Source organism: Nerophis ophidion, linkage group LG06 (assembly GCF_033978795.1).
Source record: "Nerophis ophidion isolate RoL-2023_Sa linkage group LG06, RoL_Noph_v1.0, whole genome shotgun sequence".
Classification (NCBI taxonomy): Eukaryota; Metazoa; Chordata; class Actinopteri; order Syngnathiformes; family Syngnathidae; genus Nerophis; species Nerophis ophidion.
Window position 1 is genome coordinate 79612888 of NC_084616.1, and position 17844 is coordinate 79630731.

The window sequence follows — 17844 nt, forward strand, 5'->3', positions numbered from 1 at the left end:
AATACTCATAACTTCTAACAGCATTAAATGAGCAACCACTGACCAATCTCCTTTCCTGACTGTTCTCAGAGTAAACAACATATCAACATGCACCCAGGAGTAATACATTTCACTTTACAAGGAATGAGGAACGAAAGCTGCACTTTCCAATGCATAATGCATTTGCCTTGCCTTTAAAAGGGATCTACGATGAAATTTGTGTTTTCTGACTCTCAAAATGTTGTTATGATGTTGGATACTCATGTTAAACAATGTAAAAGCATCAAATCATAACGTGGATGCATTTCTGGCATTAACTTGCACGCAGTTTTGGGTACCTTTGCTTGCAGAGTTTTGCGGTCTGGCCACATTGTGACCTCACAACATACTTATTTGGACATTAGGTAAAGGGGGAGTAGGAGAAAGTATTATTTTCACCTAATCTTGGGGTATATTAACACCAACATGCGACATGCATACATTCATGCAGCTCTGAATTCATCAGTGTGTGTGTAGTTGTGCTTAATTTTTTCCTGGGTCAATCCATGTAATGTCAAGGAAGTTTATTTTTGACCGTGTTTGGGGAAGAAATAGCGGTGACGACTTCAAGATATATATATATATGTTTAAACAGAGTACATGTTCAAAAGATAAATTATGATCAATCTGGAAAAGCCACCAGAATCGTGCATCTTGCGGACGGACTCAAAAACAGATGATAAAAGTGACGGCAGAACAAATATTTACACCAAAGCATATCCAAACCATATGTCAACTGCAAAGAAGTGTTTTAGATGTGGAATCAAATCATCAGGTTCCCTTTAAGATTCTGCTGCCGTGTTCTGCTCAGATAGAAGACATTACGCTGACATTGACAAGTTGTGGTTGCTCTTTAGTGTGCATTGGCTGACTAATTTATGTCAAGTTTCCTCACTGAAGCAAGAATAGAGAAACAATCAATCGCCATTATACCTGGGGTGCTTTGTTGAACAGAAGTTTAACAGACTTTAGATGGTAAATGGGTGCCTTCTGGGCTTTAAAGATTACGGTTGACTTACGATTCACCCTACAACTACACCACACCTTCATGAATTTGTAATAGAGGCACAGGCCTGGTGGGGGCTGCCAGCAAGTGGAAAGACAGACACGCAGGAAACGGCATGCTTGTGTTAATATCATAATTGCATGTGTTAATGTTTCTGCCAGGTATTGATTTCCTGACAGACCCTTTTTGCCAGCTGGATTTATCCTCTTGCGAAATCGCCTCACCGAATGTTTGATTAAGGTTCAATTGACTCTTCCAGGGAAGGGATGAGGAGCCATTTCACTCCCCATTTGTAGTGCCGAAGCTCTGCCTGACATGTTCTTTTGTTCCCTCTCAAGCTGCTGCCACCCAAGCAGCCACCAGTGCACTGATCCTAATATCCTTGCATTCAGTCAGCCTTCTCCTCTAATCCTGGGACAGACAAGCCCTAAGCACAAACATGCTCAGCCAGCTACAAATCCTGGCATGGATTCTCCCAATATGTTCCCTCTTACTATATAGTATTGATGGTTAAATAACGCCTCGGTGAGAGTATGGCACACTCGCCACCTGTATCAACACTGTGCTGATACTGTGTTAGTGTTTCGTAATGGTCATCCACCATCTGCTGGATTAGAAAGCCATCACATTTGACCTGAAAATGTATTTAAAATAATAATAATTTGTTTGTTTATTAAGATCTCCACTAGCTTCTGCAATAATAGTAGCTATTCTTCCTGGTTTCTATAATTTCAAAAATGCACAACATATTAATGCACAACATTTATTTACTATCACCAATTAGTTATTGTGTTTGTGTATTTGTTTTTTCCCCTAACATTTTCCCTTTTTTCAAACAGGAAGTGAACTTAATATAAGCATGTAAAAGTTATAGTGTGAATTAACAGTAAACAACTTAGAGAAGTGGTTGGATTAAATATAATATTTGCTTCTCCCTACTCCTTTTTTAAGATACGTTAAAATGTGCAACTGTAACCAACAAGCATGTCTGAAAGAAATAAATCATAACCTTAATCATAACATTAATGTCAAGCGAAATACACAAATGATTACACATGTCAATAATATATTCACATTCAAAATAAAACAGCTCCTAATAATGACATACAATCATTATGCTAATGTAGGAAAACACAATAACCATAAAAGTCCAAGCCCTAACAAAAAGATGCAGATTATTTGATTGATTGCATGCAGTAGTTTAAAAAAAATAGACCAAAAAAAAAAAAGATAGTAAATGTATGAAGTCTTAATCTTTTGCAAAAAGTGACTGAATTTATTACCAAAATTAAAAACTTAGCAGAATTAAGCCGGTATTTTTTTATGAATAGCTGTCCAAAAAGCAATATGAAACATACAACTGTGTTTAGTGAGCAAAATAATAAACAGGAAAATAAGTTATTTCACACTTCGGAATTTTTCCTTTTTCTTAGTTCCATTTAGATCGTTGATGTAAGCGATGTCAAATATGCCACGCCACTCTTGCGACTTCATTTAGTCACTTGAGAGTGGGGAAAAAAACGCTTCAGTATGGCTCTTCACAGTCAAACGACAAAGCAGCTGTATCGGTCGCATCATTTTTTATTAAAATGATACCTCAAAGGGCACTCTTTGTGTTTCATGAAGCATTATTGCTTCCGTATTGGTTGACCCATCACTGCTTTGGTTTTATTTGTCTCTCATTTTTACAAAAAATATATATTTTCATACACAGTACCTCATTTTTCGGACTATAAGGCGCACTTCAAATCCTTTTAATTTTCTCAAAAATCAACAGTGCGTCTTATCAACCGAAGTGTCTGATGTATGTATTATTTCCGGTTGTTCTTACCTACCTCAAAACTAAATTAAATTTGGTATGTGGTGTAATAAATGTGACCAGTAGAGGGCAGTCACGTAACAGACACGTGTGGACTGTACAATGACGCCTGTTCAATAAGTGACGCTAGCAAGTACCCGTATCCTACGAAGCCGCCTCGCCTGATTGATTGTTGCCGCATTACTGCTACCGTAGTCAGACGTACTGTGCTTCAACATACTGGTATTATCATGGTGTAAGACCCCAAAAGGGCACCTATTTGGAGACATATCTGGCATTTAGTTTTGCAATTTTATGCAAAACCAACTTTTCCTACCGGTTGATGTGTATTTAGGATCTGCATAAACCATGAAAATTTGCAAACGTCCGCCATTGTGAAGTGAAGTGAATTATATTTATAGAGCGCTTTTTCTCGAGTGACTCAAAGCGCTTTACATAGTGAAACCCAATATCTAAGTTACATTTAAACTAGTGTGGGTGGCACTGGGAGCAGGTGGATAACGTGTCTTGCCCAAAGACACAATGGCAGTGACTAGGATGGCGTAAGCGGGGATCGAACCTGGAACCCTCAAGTTGCTGGCACGGCCACTCTACCAACCGAGCTATACCGCCCCAGTCAGCATTGTAGTCAATAAGCTTCTTCTTTTTCTCTATCCTCTTGTTGTGGGGCATTCTTTCTCCGCTGTTGCAATTTGTAATATAAAGTAGCATACGTTGCTAAATTATATCTGTCAGTAGACCCGCTATGGAAGTGCTAAAAACTACCGATACAGTAAAGATGACTGAGAGAAGACGCTGTCGAAGTAGAGCCACGTGAATAAGACCACCCATTAAACGGCGCATCCTGATGAGACAGTCAGAAAGTGGCTTGAAGATGGTCAGTGAAATATAATCTATGCAACATTTTGACCAAAGAACCACCATTATATGCTTAGTAGACCTCAAGGAAGTGTTTTAAATGTAGAAAAAAAAATTATAAAATGACCCCTGTAATTTACATCATAATTCGCTCTGCCTTTTGAATGAAAATAGACCTGCTCCTCGGCAGTGCGCCTTAAAATCCGGTGTGCCCTTTGGTCAGAAAAATATGGTAGTTTTGTGTGACTGTCTACCTGCTCTTCACAGCACTTTGTGTTGTATTTCAGGGTGAGCTCATTACCTTCTACTACTATTGGAAGAAGACTCCAGAGGCTGCCAGTTGTCGAGCCCATCGCAGACATCGGCGCCAACCCGTCTTTCGGCGCATCAAGACGCGAACAGCTTCAACTCCTGTCAACGCTCCTTCACGTCCACCCTCTAGTGAATTCTGTACGTATTCGTGGCTCTGTAAGAAGCAGGTTTGTTCATGTGGCAAGATATATGACCTGTGTTCTCCTCTTCCAGTGGACTTAAGCTCGGCCAGTGAAGATGACTTTGACAGCGAGGATAGCGAACAGGAGCTAAAGGGCTACGCCTGCCGCCACTGCTTCACCACCAGTAAGCAGTTGCGACACGATACTACACTGTGCCGTGTGACAGATTAACATCAGATGATGTTGAGACAAATCTGATCAAATCAGACACAAGGTTGTAGCTTATTTGCTCGCCACCTCATTAAGCATCACCTCGCCACTCACAGCCGGCTCCCATTTGATCGCACTTAGATTAACACCATCTCAACAAGGGCGGCCCCTAACTTGAGCTACAGCGAGATAACCCGCGCAGACCTCATTAGTGTTGTGAGATAAATATCTGCTTGTTGTTGGGTTTTGTTTCCAACAAGTGCAACTGCTCTCCTTCAGCCTCCAAGGACTGGCACCACGGGGGCAGAGAGAATATCCTGCTGTGCACGGACTGTCGTATTCACTTCAAGAAGTACGGGGAGCTGCCTCCCATCGAGAAGCCCGTGGACCCGCCGCCATTTATGTTCAAACCCGTCAAAGAGGAAGAGGATGGACTCAGCGGGAAGCATAGCATGAGGACCAGGCGGAACCGAGGCTCGGTAAGCACACTATGTTCACAATTCCGGACGTGCGTGGATTTGAACAAAACCGATTGCGTAAGCACAAAACCCAGAATGTACAAGAGCACGGATAAAAATCGGATTTATACAACTATGCTGCACTAACTTCTGCACACTGTCATCATTGTAAACTACACCTTCAGTGGATTGCGTGCTAAACAGTTCCTCCTTGGTGTCCACCACAATCATCCATAAATGGTCATGCAAATTAGCTCAGGAAAGGGATAATTTAAAGATATATTTCTTAACAATAGGGCCGGGGCGCACCCCCAGAGGGCTGCCGAAAAATATCTGTTTCTCAGCCATGGTCTGTATGGGCCGCAGCGGTACTCAGTTGTAATACACTATTCCACTACTTGTGGCAGTAATGACGATCCCAAACAAACAGAGGAAGTCTGGAGCTAAAGTGACAGAGAAGTTTTTTAAGCGCAAACATTATGACTAAAGTGGTGAAACTGTATTTTCATTTGCACTTTAATTTTTTTGACAGTTTTTGTTAACACATTTTTTATTAATGTATTTTATTTTAGCACAAGTGTAATTGTATGTAAATGTATTTTACATCAGTTATTTCAGTCCCTTCTAATGTGGTATTTTTTGTTAGTACTTATTTTTCTAATCAGTCTGACCTAAGTCTAAAGTTTGTGTAAAATTAATAATATTTTTTGTGATTAACACATGGTTTCATATCATTATACGAGACTGTAAACTGTAAGGTTAAATATGATTATTGAATATGATTAAAATCCGGGGTAGAGTTACTCATTCAGTGTTAATATTTGAATGGGCCCTGGTCCCTTTTTTTGTGGAAAAGTTGGGCCCTGAGGTAAAAAAGGGTAAGCTTTTCATTTTTTTAATGTATTTATTTTGTCAAGTAATGCAAACCAGACATTTTGTTTCATGAAACAGATATTATGAGCAACATTGAAAGCTCTTGTGGGGAATTATCAAGCATACAAGATGATTTTAATATATTATTGGCACAATAAAAGTGTTTAGTACAGTTTTTTATTTTACAAAATTATTTCACTGGTAATAAAAATAATAACATGATTTTATTTAACAAAATAATGTGCTTCAATCTATATATTTCGCTCTTCAGCCTTAAAAAAAACAACTTTTCAAAGTGTCAATTTCTCATTTACTGACATATTTATACATTTGTATCACTCAATTAAAAGTTAGCAAGGTAAACATAACTACATGCAAATGCAGTACAACTACATTAGTACAGCTCTACATTTTCATATTTAGGCTCTAACAAATCTACAATACTTCAAGAATCAGAGGAATGCTTCTATACATCGTGAAATACGTTTTATGTTTTTCATAATGCATAATTATATGTTTTTTGTATTAAAGCATTTGTTTTTTGATCTTATTATGAACTTAATTTTCTGGTGACACCATGACACCTTCGCTGATTCCTCTTTGAAAAACCTTGCTTGAGGTCTACGCATGGTCGAAAGGGTCTGTTGAAATACGCAGCTTTTCCGCATGGAATTTTTCTATAAATACAACAATTTCGTTGAAATGCACGTACCTACATTTCACATTGTGCATTGGGCTCCTGGTTTCCACGTTGTCAAAAAAAACATTAGTCATAAATAATACGTGGCTAACTTTATTTGCTTTGCATTCATATTCATACTCTCTACATTCATAGATGTCAACACTACGTAGTGGTCGTAAGAAACAAACAGCCAGTCCCGATGGCCGAGCCTCGCCAATCAACGAGGATCTGCGCTCTAGCGGGCGAACTTCGCCAAGTGCTGCTAGCACCGACAGCACCGACAGCAAGACGGACACTATGAAGAAGCCCAGCAAGGTAAACACTGCACTATTTCTATGAACCTGGTGTAAGGAATCAATAAAGTACTATTTATCTATCTATCTACTTGTTGAATGTGGAATAATGTCTCTATGTCTACGGGCCAGCAGAAGATTAAAGAAGAGGCTCCTTCGCCCATTAAGAGTGCCAAACGGCAGCGAGAGAAAGCAGTTTCAGACACAGAGGAGCCTGAGAGAGCCAGTGCCAAAAAGTCCAAAACACAAGTGCGTCTTGCTTGTGCTGTAAGTATAACACATTAATTTATGATGCTCACACTTCTCCCCTTCCTTTTTCTCAGGAGCTGAGTCGGCCAGACTCCCCTTCAGAATGCGAGGGAGAGGGTGAAGGCGAGGGCGAGAGCTCCGATGGACGCAGCATCAACGAGGAGCTCAGCAGCGACCCGAAAGACATTGACCAGGACAACCGCAGCTCCTCCCCAAGCATCCCCAGTCCTCGTGACAACGAGAGCGACTCGGACTCTTCTGCCCAGCAACAGCAGCTCCTGCAGAGCCAGCACCCCCCAGTCATCCAGTGTCAGCCGAGCACCTCATCAGCCGCTCCACCTGCTCCTCCCACAGCTCCAGCCCCGACGTTGCCCCCGCAGGTTTCCCCCACGGCAGCTTCTGCCTCTCTGCCCCTTCAGCCTCTTCCCCAGGCCAGCCCCATAGCTCTCATTCAGTCAGGACCCTCTCCCCATCCTCAAAGGCTTCCCTCTCCACACTCACCCTTGACTCAAGCCCCGCCTCCTGGTCCACCTCAGTCGTTACCCAGTTCGCATCACGGGCCCATGCCTCCCATGCCTCACCCCCTACAGCCTGGCCCACTTCATATGCCCCACCCCCACTCAATGCCTTCACAGGCCTTCCCTGTCGGTCAGTCTCAGGTCCCGCCCCCGCCCATATCTGGCCCATCACAACCAAGGCCACACACACCGCCCTCACATTTATCTTCTCACAGTGGAGGACAGCCTCCCCGGGAGCAGCCCCTCCCACCTGCCTCAATGTCCATGCCTCACATCAAGCCCCCGCCAACCACACCTATCCCTCAGATACCCACGCCACAGTCCCACAAACACCCGCCGCATGTGTCAGCGCCTCCATTCCCGCAGATGCCTTCCAACCTCCCTCCGCCTCCTGCCCTCAAGCCCCTCAGCTCGCTATCCACCCACCACCCTCCATCGGCACACCCGCCCCCCCTGCAGCTCATGCCCCAGGGGCAGCAGCTTCAGCCACCTCCCGCACTGCCTCCAGTTCTCACTCAGTCCCAAAGTTTACCGCCAGCATCCAGCCACCAGCCAGCTCCAGCTCCTCCGCTGCCACCCTCTGCAGCGGCATCACACCCCAACGGGCCGCCGCAGCCGTCTTTCTCGCACCCTTTCAGTACAGTTCTACCTCCAACCGGGCCCCCCGGGTCCTCATCAAACTCTGTGCCGGGTTTACAAACGACATCTTCCTCCATGCCGCCTTCCTCCATCTCCATGCCGCTCCCCGCCTCCGTCAGTTGCAGCAGTTTGGGCGTGGGGCTCCCACCGGTACACATCAAGGAGGAGCCACTGGACGAGATGGAGGAGCCAGAGAGCCCCCCACCTCCACAGAGGAGTCCCTCACCAGAGCCCACTGTCGTCAACACGCCAAGCCATGCCAGCCAGTCTGCACGGTAGGCTTGCCACGCTGATTTCTGCACCGTTTCACATGCACACATTGGCTTATTTCACATGTCTGGAATTTACAGTAATCCACACACTGAAAACTTTTGATTAAGTTATTTTTTTGGAAAATTAAAGTAAAAACACAACCCACTATTTGACATGTTTTTTGTTTCTTACACTTCACTGATAGTGTTCTGCCATGCTTTGAGGTGTCCTTAAAAGCACTATAAATACACTTTGGTTTCATATTCCTGTGAGTATAGACTGATGACTCCGTTCAAATAGAAAACAGCTTGTAGGTTCGATGTGCACAATTGAATACTACTTGCTTAAACAACAATGCTTTTATATTAGTTTAGATTGGGGTATGTTGTTTCTTAATGAGGAAATATGTTAAAGTCTCTTGTTTTTTTCAGTTTTTTTGTTGATTTAATTTTAAAACGGTAATACCAACTGTCGGGAGTCTAATATTCTCATTAATATTGTATTGTTAAATCCCTAATGAACAATAGGAGTATTTTGTAAAGTTGTATAGGTGTTCAGAGGCTCTTTAAGTGCCAATAAAGTTGAATAATACTAAAGTGTCATTACGTAGCAATATTATGACTCAATTACTTTAGCTTAGCTCAAACTAATTCACCAAGTACCACCTAAGAAAACACTTTCTTTCCAAGTACCACTATAATGACCAGCATAAAATATACAGTTGCTTAGTAAACCTAAGTAATCACTAAAAACAAGGCAGCCACTGTACCCATTACACATAGTTTGGAACAATAACACTGTATTTGAATAATGGAAAATAAAACACTGTAATGAACATTTGTGGCATGCATACCACTACTGGTTCATGTACCACAATGTCAGAATCCTGCTTTAGCTTATCTTTAGCCCTTATTTCTAATTTTTCTTTGTCCTTTTTGGTCCGGGCGCAGGTTCTACAAGCACTTGGATCGAGGTTACAACTCGTGCGCTAGGACAGATTTCTACTTCACTCCCTTGGCCTCATCCAAACTGGCCAAGAAGCGAGAAGAAGCTGTGGAGAGGGCGAAGAGGGAGGCGGAGCAGAAAGTGAGAGAAGAGAAAGAAAGAGAGCGGGAGAGGGAAAAAGAGCGAGAAAGAGAGCGGGAACGAGAGAAGGAAGCCGAGCGAGCGGCGGTGAGTTGTCTCTGTCATTTTTTTATGTTTATGTTCTACAAACAATGGTAAACACGAGCTTTGCCCTTACAGAAAGCATCCAGTTCAGCTCATGAGAGCAGAATGGGTGACCCTCAGATGGCCGGGCCCACCCACATGCGTCCGCCCTTTGACGGGCCCCCCACCACCATCGCAGCCGTGCCTCCGTACATCGGCCCTGACACGCCCGCCCTGCGCACCCTCAGCGAATACGCCCGCCCCCACGTCATGTCCCCCACCAATCGAAACCACCCCTTCTTTGTGTCCCTTAACCCCGCGGACCCTCTGCTTGCGTACCACATGCCCGGCCTCTATAACGCTGACCCGGCCATGCGGGAACGCGAACTACGAGAGCGGGAGATGCGTGAGAGGGACATTCGTGAAAGGGAAATGCGGGAAAGGATGAAACCCGGTTTTGAAGTCAAACCTCCTGAGATGGATGGACTCCACCCTTCCACGAACCCCATGGAGCACTTTGCAAGGCACGGGGCCATCACGTTGCCCCCCATGGCCGGTCCTCACCCCTTCGCCTCCTTCCACCCGGGCTTGAACCCGTTGGAGCGCGAGCGGCTGGCCCTGGCCGGGCCTCAGCTGCGGCCGGACATGAGCTACCCGGAGAGGCTGGCGGCAGAGCGACTCCATGCGGAGAGGATGGCCACCATGGCCAACGACCCCATCGCCCGGCTACAGATGTTCAACGTCACGCCGCATCACCACCAGCACTCGCATATCCACTCCCACCTGCACCTGCACCAGCAAGACCCCCTTCATCAAGGTGAATGAAAGCCCTGCTCACATGCACACCTTACCTTATTACGCAGATTAGGGCTCGGCGATATGGACGAAAAAGTATATCTCTATATATTTTTACTTAAACTCAATATTCGATATATATCTCTATATATTTTTTGGTGAAAGTATACATATAAAGATATTCATTTTTGAGCGAGATTCAGTGAAATTAAAGTGAATGAAAACTGTGCTGTAAACGGTCAGTGACACTTTTATTAACTCAGCTTGTCAAAATGGGTATTAACAGCTCAGAAAATAAACAGGTTAAGTAGCACAGACTTACATAACATAAATAAAATTAAAAAATATTATTTCTACGTAATATCAATAACACAGCTGGGCAAATGATACAAAATGTATCAAACTCGGATACAGAAATACATTTGCAGGCAGGCACATTGTGATTTCCCTTTCTGGTTCGAGAACCCGCCCTATCTTGCCTCTGATTGGCTTGTCCCTAACCAATCGTGACTTATCATACTAAAGGAAGGAGGAAGGGGAGGGGTTTAGTAGCCCATGAGAGGGAGTGGGGAGCAGGGGAGAACAAGGAACACAACAAATAAGCGCGTTTGGTCATTTTAACTTGAAATAAAGTATAGTGATATTACGATAAGTCCTTAATTTATATCTTGTTTAAAAATGTATCGATATATCTTACAAACTAGATATATCGCCCAGCCCTAACGCATATTAAGATTCACTAAATGCTAAACATTACTCAAACATAACTCGGGCTAGACAATTAATACAATATTGATTTTGATTATGTCTTCTCACAATTATTACAATATAGTAATGGAAAAAATTATTAATGCAACGTGCATGCAAATTCCAGATCATGAAAATATCATAATTGAAAAATACAAATAATGCGCCTCGCAACGTGCTTGCAAATAACAATGAAATGGATGAATGCAAAAAAAAAAAAAAAGACAATGTCTAAAAGAGGTTTGGGATCTCATCATGGTTGCTACTTTTTATTTGACACAGTGCTACTATGCTCTAGCTCTAAACTCAACAAAAATAAAGTAAGGCATATGATTTCTGCATTCACATAACAGTAGACAGAGTCACATAGTTGTCCAATAAAATGAAATCCGCTCATAAAGGCAAAATTATATCAAGGAAGCTGACATGAATGTGACTCAAATGCTGTAATTGTGAGAAGAAGGTAAAATAATGTGTCCAGGAATGCTCACTCATCCCCGAAGCGTGTTCTAAAGTAGAAAAAACTACATCAGGTTGTCATTTTTTGTTTCCATATGTGATCACACCATTTTTGCCCGTTGGTCCGTGTTAATGGGCTCATATTGCCCATCCCATTTGTAGCTGAAATATTAACACAACGGGACATTTTGCCTTCTAATCATATTTTTCCTCTTAATTTGTGTTACGGTATTAATGTGCAGTAAATGTTATTTAAACTTCTAATAATATATGTCAGTAAACAGCTGGACAAGGCTATAAATTGTCTTTTGAACAATAATTTTAAGGAAACCCTTGCGACATAATGTTTAATGCAGCACTAATGTTGTGAATTTAGCGCCAAACATCATCAGGGGATTTCACACACACCTTGACTTTGTGTCTGAGAGGAGCATCAACATGTGCATTGCAAAATATAGCAAATCTCCGGGGAAAATTTGTAAAAAATATGGGATTTCTCTACATCACAATAACTCACAATCTAAACTAATCTAATTCATTATCAAGACCGATACTGACAAAAAGAGGCCGATACCGATATGTCAAAATGCCCAATATCGGGGCCGATAAATGGTTGATCTGTTATTATTACAAACTCTGAGGGATGTTAGCTTGTATAATTGTGTTAAAATTTAATTATTATACACTTGTAGGATGTTAATTTGTATAATTGTGTTAAATAAGTGCAATTATAGCACACTTTTAAGATGTTAGCTTGTATAATTGTGTTAAAATGTAATTATTACATACTTGTAGGGTGTTAGCTTATATAATTGTGTTAAATAAGTGTAATTATTACACACTTTGATGTTAACTTGTATGATTGTGTTCGATAAATGTAATTATTACACACTTGTAGGATGTTAATTTGTGTAATCGTGTTAAATAAGTGTAATAATAACACACTTGTAAGATGTTAGCTTGTAAAATTGTGTTTAAAAAAGGTATAATAATTACACACTTTGATGTTAATTTTTTATAATTGTGTTAAATAAGTTTAATCATTGCACACTTTGAAGGTAATTTGTTAAACTGTGTTAAATAAGTGTAATTATTACACACTTTGATGGTAATTTGTATAACTGTGTTAAATAAGTATAATTATTACACACTTGTAGGATGTTAGCTTGTATTAATGTGTTAAATAAGTATAATTATTACACACTTGTAGGATGTTAATTTGTATTATTGTGTTAAATAAGTGTAATTATTACACACTTTGATGTTTACTTGTATAATTGTGTTAAATAAGTGTAATTATTACACACTTTGATGTTTACTTGTATAATTGTGTTAAATAAGTGTAATTATTACACACTTGTACGATGCTAGCTTATATAATTGTGTTTAAAAGTGTAATAATATAGTTTGAAGGCAGCTAAGAGTGGTAACATGATGCAATGTGTTGGATGTATTTTTCTGTGCCTTGATTCTAAAGACTCTGACACCCAGAAGGTGGTGGTGAATGCCTTGTGTGTCCTCCAGGTTCCGGGGGCCACCCCCTCGCCATAGACCACCTGGCAGCCGGACCTCACCTGGCTCGCTTCCCTTATCCGCCCGGCGCCATCCCCAACCCTCTCCTCGGCCAGCCGCCGCACGAACACGAGATGCTGCGCCATCCGGTCTTCGGTAGGCATCCCGGCCAGTCCTGTCTCCCCATCACCGGGTCGCATCACGCGGAATGTGCCTGATCCGATTCTGCGCTCTGTTTGCTCCCCGGCAGGCACTCCGTACCCACGGGACCTCCCCGGTGGTCTGCCGCCGCCCATGTCTGCAGCCCACCAGCTGCAGGCCATGCACGCCCAGTCAGCGGAGCTGCAGAGGCTGGCCATGGAGCAGCAGTGGCTGCACGGCCACCACCACATGCACGGAGGGCCACTCCCCGGCCAGGAGGACTACTACAGGTGAGGGCAGCACAGCAGCACTAATAACAAGACTGGTCACTGTTGCATGACTAACCCTCTCTCCTGTGCTGCAGCCGGCTGAAGAAAGAGAGTGACAAGCAGCTGTGAGACAATGGAGTGCAGGACGACAGGAAGTTGTGAGAAAAAAAAAAGGCCGAGTGGAACATCTAAACACTTTATTTTTTCCAAACTCTTTTTTTTTGGGGGTTTGGTATTTAGCCAGCAGTACAAGCGAGACAACATCCTGAAGACTCCTGCATGACTAAAACTTCCCTCACGTTGTTTGTTTCATTTAGTAGGTGCTAGAAGAAGACACACTGTGCTTATCCAAAAACAAAACACAAAAAATAACAAGTGCTATCTTAAAGTCAACATTTATTTTAATACATTTTCGGGGGCTTTTAAAGAAGAACCACCGCATGGCGTCTTTTTGTTGTTGTTTTTTTTTTGTTTTTTTTTAAATCTGTAAATAGTATATATATAAACATATAGTTATTATTATAATTATTATTATTCCTCGGTGTGGACAAACAAGACAGTCATCCTCCGCTACAGTTCACCCTTGTTTCAGAGGGCATTATTTCTGCAGTATCCTCACTTTTAGGTCTGACATTGGCGTGTTAGATTTAGTCCTATGTAGCCCCGCCCCCACCCTCTACCCCCACCCCCCCGTGCCATCACGCTGTCACAGCCTGTCTGTCACCTCGTGTCCACTTGAAGCACTTGAAGCTTCACCTGAGTGCACGCTGAAGCCCGCCATTGCTAAACTGCACTGAAATTGGTTCTGTTGCCGATTTTCCTCCTTTGACTCATTTGAACACATGAAATAATCAGCGTTATTTGAGCGGCTCCTCACTGTGACACCAGGGAGGGCGGGGCCTGCCAACACGTGACCAGGAAGTACAAGTTTTGTCAAGACTGTCGCGGACAAAAAAACCACATGAAGAGACCGTACTCGCATTTTAAAAACGTCGGCGCCTTTTTATTTTTCCCCAACGCTTGCAGACGTCATCAAGACGCTCATCGTCTCCTTCCCCCTCCCCCCCATCATGTCTGCCTCTCCCCATCATGTGTGTCCCAAAGCCTTCGGTGTTAAGTGTTGTCAATGGTTTAGCTTCTCTTTTGAAAAGGCGGCAGCAGCAGAATGTCCGTTCTGACTGGCCAGATTTCTATATATACTGCTACCCTCCAGCTTATTGTACATACAAGTAGTCGCCATGGGATGACACGACGGAAACAAAAAGTAGAATGATTAAGACAAATTGTGAGTCCTGTGTTCTCTGCATTTGAGTATTTTGTAATTTTTTTGAAAAATTTGTGGAATTAAAATAAACGACTAAGTTACACCACAAAAGATGGAGTTCAAGATTTTATTGTATTTTTTTCTTAATAATTAGAACTGCGTGGCGAAGTTGGAAGGATGGCCGTGCCAGCAATCTGAGGGTTACTGGTCCAATCCCCACCTTTCACCATTCTAGTCACATCCGTTGTGTCCTTGAGCAAGACACTTCACCCTTGCTCCTGATGGGCCCTGGTTAGCGCCTTGCATGTCAGCTCCCGCCATCAGTGTGTGAAAGTGTGAATGTGGAAATAGTGTCAAAGCCCTTAATTTAAAAACTGGGCAGCACGGTGGAACCCATCTGCCTCACAATACGAAGGTCCTGAGTAGTCCTGGGTTCAATCCCGGGCTTCTGTGTGGATTTTGCATGTTCTCCCCATGACGGCGTGGGTTCCCTCCGGTACTCCTGCTTCCTCCCACTTCCAAATACATGCACCTGGGGATAGGTTGATTGGCAACACTAAATTGGCCCTAGTGTGTGAATGTGAGTGTGTATGTTGTCTGTCTATCTGTGTTGGCCCTGTGATGAGGTAGAAACTTGTCCAGGGTTTACCCCGCCTTCCGCCCGATTGTAGCTGAGATAGGCACCAGTGACCCCAAAAGGGAATAAGCGGTAGAAAATGGATGGATGGATAACTACAACTGATAGTAGGGATATTTTTTTAATGACTGTATTATTGTGTTACTTTATAAATACCCGTGTTTTCCAGACCATAGGGCGCACTGGGCTATTTTCAATCTTTTTTTTTCATATACAAGGCGCACCGGATTATAGGAGTCATTTATTAAAACATTTTTTCTAAAGTGAAAACACTTCCTTGTGTTCTACATAACATTCAGTGGTGGTTCTTTGATCAAAATGTTGCATAGATTGTTTTACAGATCATCTTCAAGTCCGTTTCTGATTATTTACAAGGCTCACCTTGGGCAGCGGTGTAGCGTGCAAGGACGGGAGTGGAAGAAGTGTAGAAAGATGGAGCTAAACTTTTTTAATGACATTCAGACTTTACTTAAATCAATAACAAAACAGCATCTCCTCATCCGAAACAACAACACCGGAAATGTGTCCCGTAAAAAAAACGTCCAACCGGAACTCTCTAATGACTAAAGTTTCTTTGGTGAATAATGTAAACTCACTACACCGGTATGTTTTTTTTTTGCTTTCCTGGCGAATTTCCAGACAGATATAACTAACAACTTTACACTACTTTTTATTAGAAATGGCAACACGGAGGATGAATGTCCCATAAGAAGATAGAGAAAAAGAAGAAGCTTGTCGACTCGCGGACGCTTACAATTTTTCCAGGATTTATGCAGATCCCAAATACAGATCAGGTAAGATGGTAGGAAAAGTTGCCTTTGTATAATATTGCGAAACAAAACGCCAGATAATATGTCTTACCTTTTACACACACCATAATAACACTGGTATGTTTAATGCGCCGACAATCCTTCAAGCAGTGCGGCTTCATAGCTTACCAAAGTCGTACGAAAACATTTTGATAGATTTTGGACGTCTGTGTGTAATGTTCTATATTTTCAATGGAACATATAAAATGTTGGTGTCGTTTACTTGAGTTATATTGCAGTCTACACGTTTCTCTTATGTGTGACTGCCATCTCCTGGCCACATTTATCATTACATCATGTACCAAATAAAATAGCTTCTAGGTGAGTAAACTCCATCCATCTATCCATCCATTTTCTACCGCTTATTCCCTTTGAGGTCGCGGGGGGCGCTGGCGCCTATCTCCGCTACAATCAGGCGGAAGGCGGTGTACACCCTGGACAAGTCGCCACCTCATCACAGGGCCAACACAGATAGCCAGACAACATTCACACTCACATTCACACACTAGGGCCAATTTATTCTTGCCAATCAATCTATCCCCAGGTGCATGTCTTTGGAAGTGGGAGGAAGCCAGAGTACCCGGAGGGAACCCACGCAGTAACGGGGTGAACATGCAAACTCCACAAAGAAAGATCCAGAGCCCGGGATTGAACCCAGGACGACTAAGGACCTTCATATTGTGAGGCAGACGCACCAACCCCTCCGCCACCGTGAAGCCCGTGAGTAAACTCAACCAAACTTATTCCTTACATGAGGTGCACTGGGTTATAAGACGCACTGGCGAGTTTTGGGCGAAAAAAAAAGATTTGAAGTGCGCCATATTGTTCGGAAAAAACGGTACCATTTTGGATTTTAATTTCTCAATTCGCTTTGATTTTTGTTTATATTTCTACTTTAATAATTTGTATTACAGTTGAACCTCTAATCCAATTATGATTTTTAGGAAGAAAGGAGAGAGTACAGTGCTGGGAAGAAGTGGATGATATCCATTGAACTAAGAAATAAATCATGAAAAAGAAAACATGTAGCCAACTTGTCGAAGCAATTTGAACGTATCACTGCTAGTCTGCACCAAAGTGAAGCAGGAGTACAATGCCAACCAACGATGTGAAAATGATATCAAAACGGTGGACATTCACCCATGAACATTTTTGAGAAGCTGCTGATGGTGTGTTTGACAGAGAAGGAGCTATCTTAGAAGTCCACTCTCCAAGGTAAATACTACACATTATTTCATATAACTACTGTAGTTGTTTATGTTGTATTTTTTTATACAATATTTAAAAACATGTCACATGTTAAATTGTTTCAGTTAAGGGGCGCAAGCACCCATTAAAATTTAGGTTGATTTGAGATACAAGTGTATGTGTTAAGTGCTCCGTCGGAACCAATTAATCTTGAAGGTTGAGGTACTCCTGTATGATGCTGTGTGCTGCAGCAGATGTTCAACTGGCCAGTCGCAGCCCAAATCCACATCTAACCAGATCACATACTTTGAAGCAACCAATGTTTTGGCAGACAGACCATCTTTGACTCCTGTTGTTGATTTCTGGTCCTTCAAACCAGCACTTCTCTTACATGGAGGATCTTGGACCAGCTAGCATTAGTGATACATTTGACTCATGTTACTGGGTCCCTGGAAATGTGTATCACTTTAAGGAAAATAAAGATACAGCTGCTCTATCATGTGGCTGTGAAGCACCAAAGTGTTTATCAGGAAGTCATAAGAGTGGGAGTACTCCTCAATCACCA

At 42.4% G+C, this 17844-nt stretch overlaps 1 protein-coding gene across 5 annotated transcripts in view; it reads left to right on the forward strand.

Moving 5' to 3' along the window:
* LOC133555292 (arginine-glutamic acid dipeptide repeats protein-like) overlaps positions 1-14756 on the forward strand; it is a 90589-nt gene extending 75833 nt beyond the window's left edge. For 2 of the 5 annotated variants that reach the window (XM_061904939.1, XM_061904944.1), the window contains 11 exons: positions 3989-4151; positions 4227-4319; positions 4625-4824; positions 6512-6673; positions 6784-6900; positions 6975-8332; positions 9260-9482; positions 9555-10275; positions 12954-13127; positions 13222-13402; positions 13477-14756. In XM_061904939.1, the coding sequence (XP_061760923.1) occupies positions 3989-4151; positions 4227-4319; positions 4625-4824; positions 6512-6673; positions 6784-6900; positions 6975-8332; positions 9260-9482; positions 9555-10275; positions 12954-13127; positions 13222-13402; positions 13477-13510 (3426 nt within the window). In that variant the 3' untranslated portion in view covers positions 13511-14756. The remainder of the gene's footprint in view (positions 1-3988; positions 4152-4226; positions 4320-4624; positions 4825-6511; positions 6674-6783; positions 6901-6974; positions 8333-9259; positions 9483-9554; positions 10276-12953; positions 13128-13221; positions 13403-13476) is intronic. The other 3 variants (XM_061904941.1, XM_061904940.1, XM_061904943.1) reach the window with 3 other exon arrangements.
* The last annotated feature ends 3088 nt before the right edge of the window (positions 14757-17844 follow it).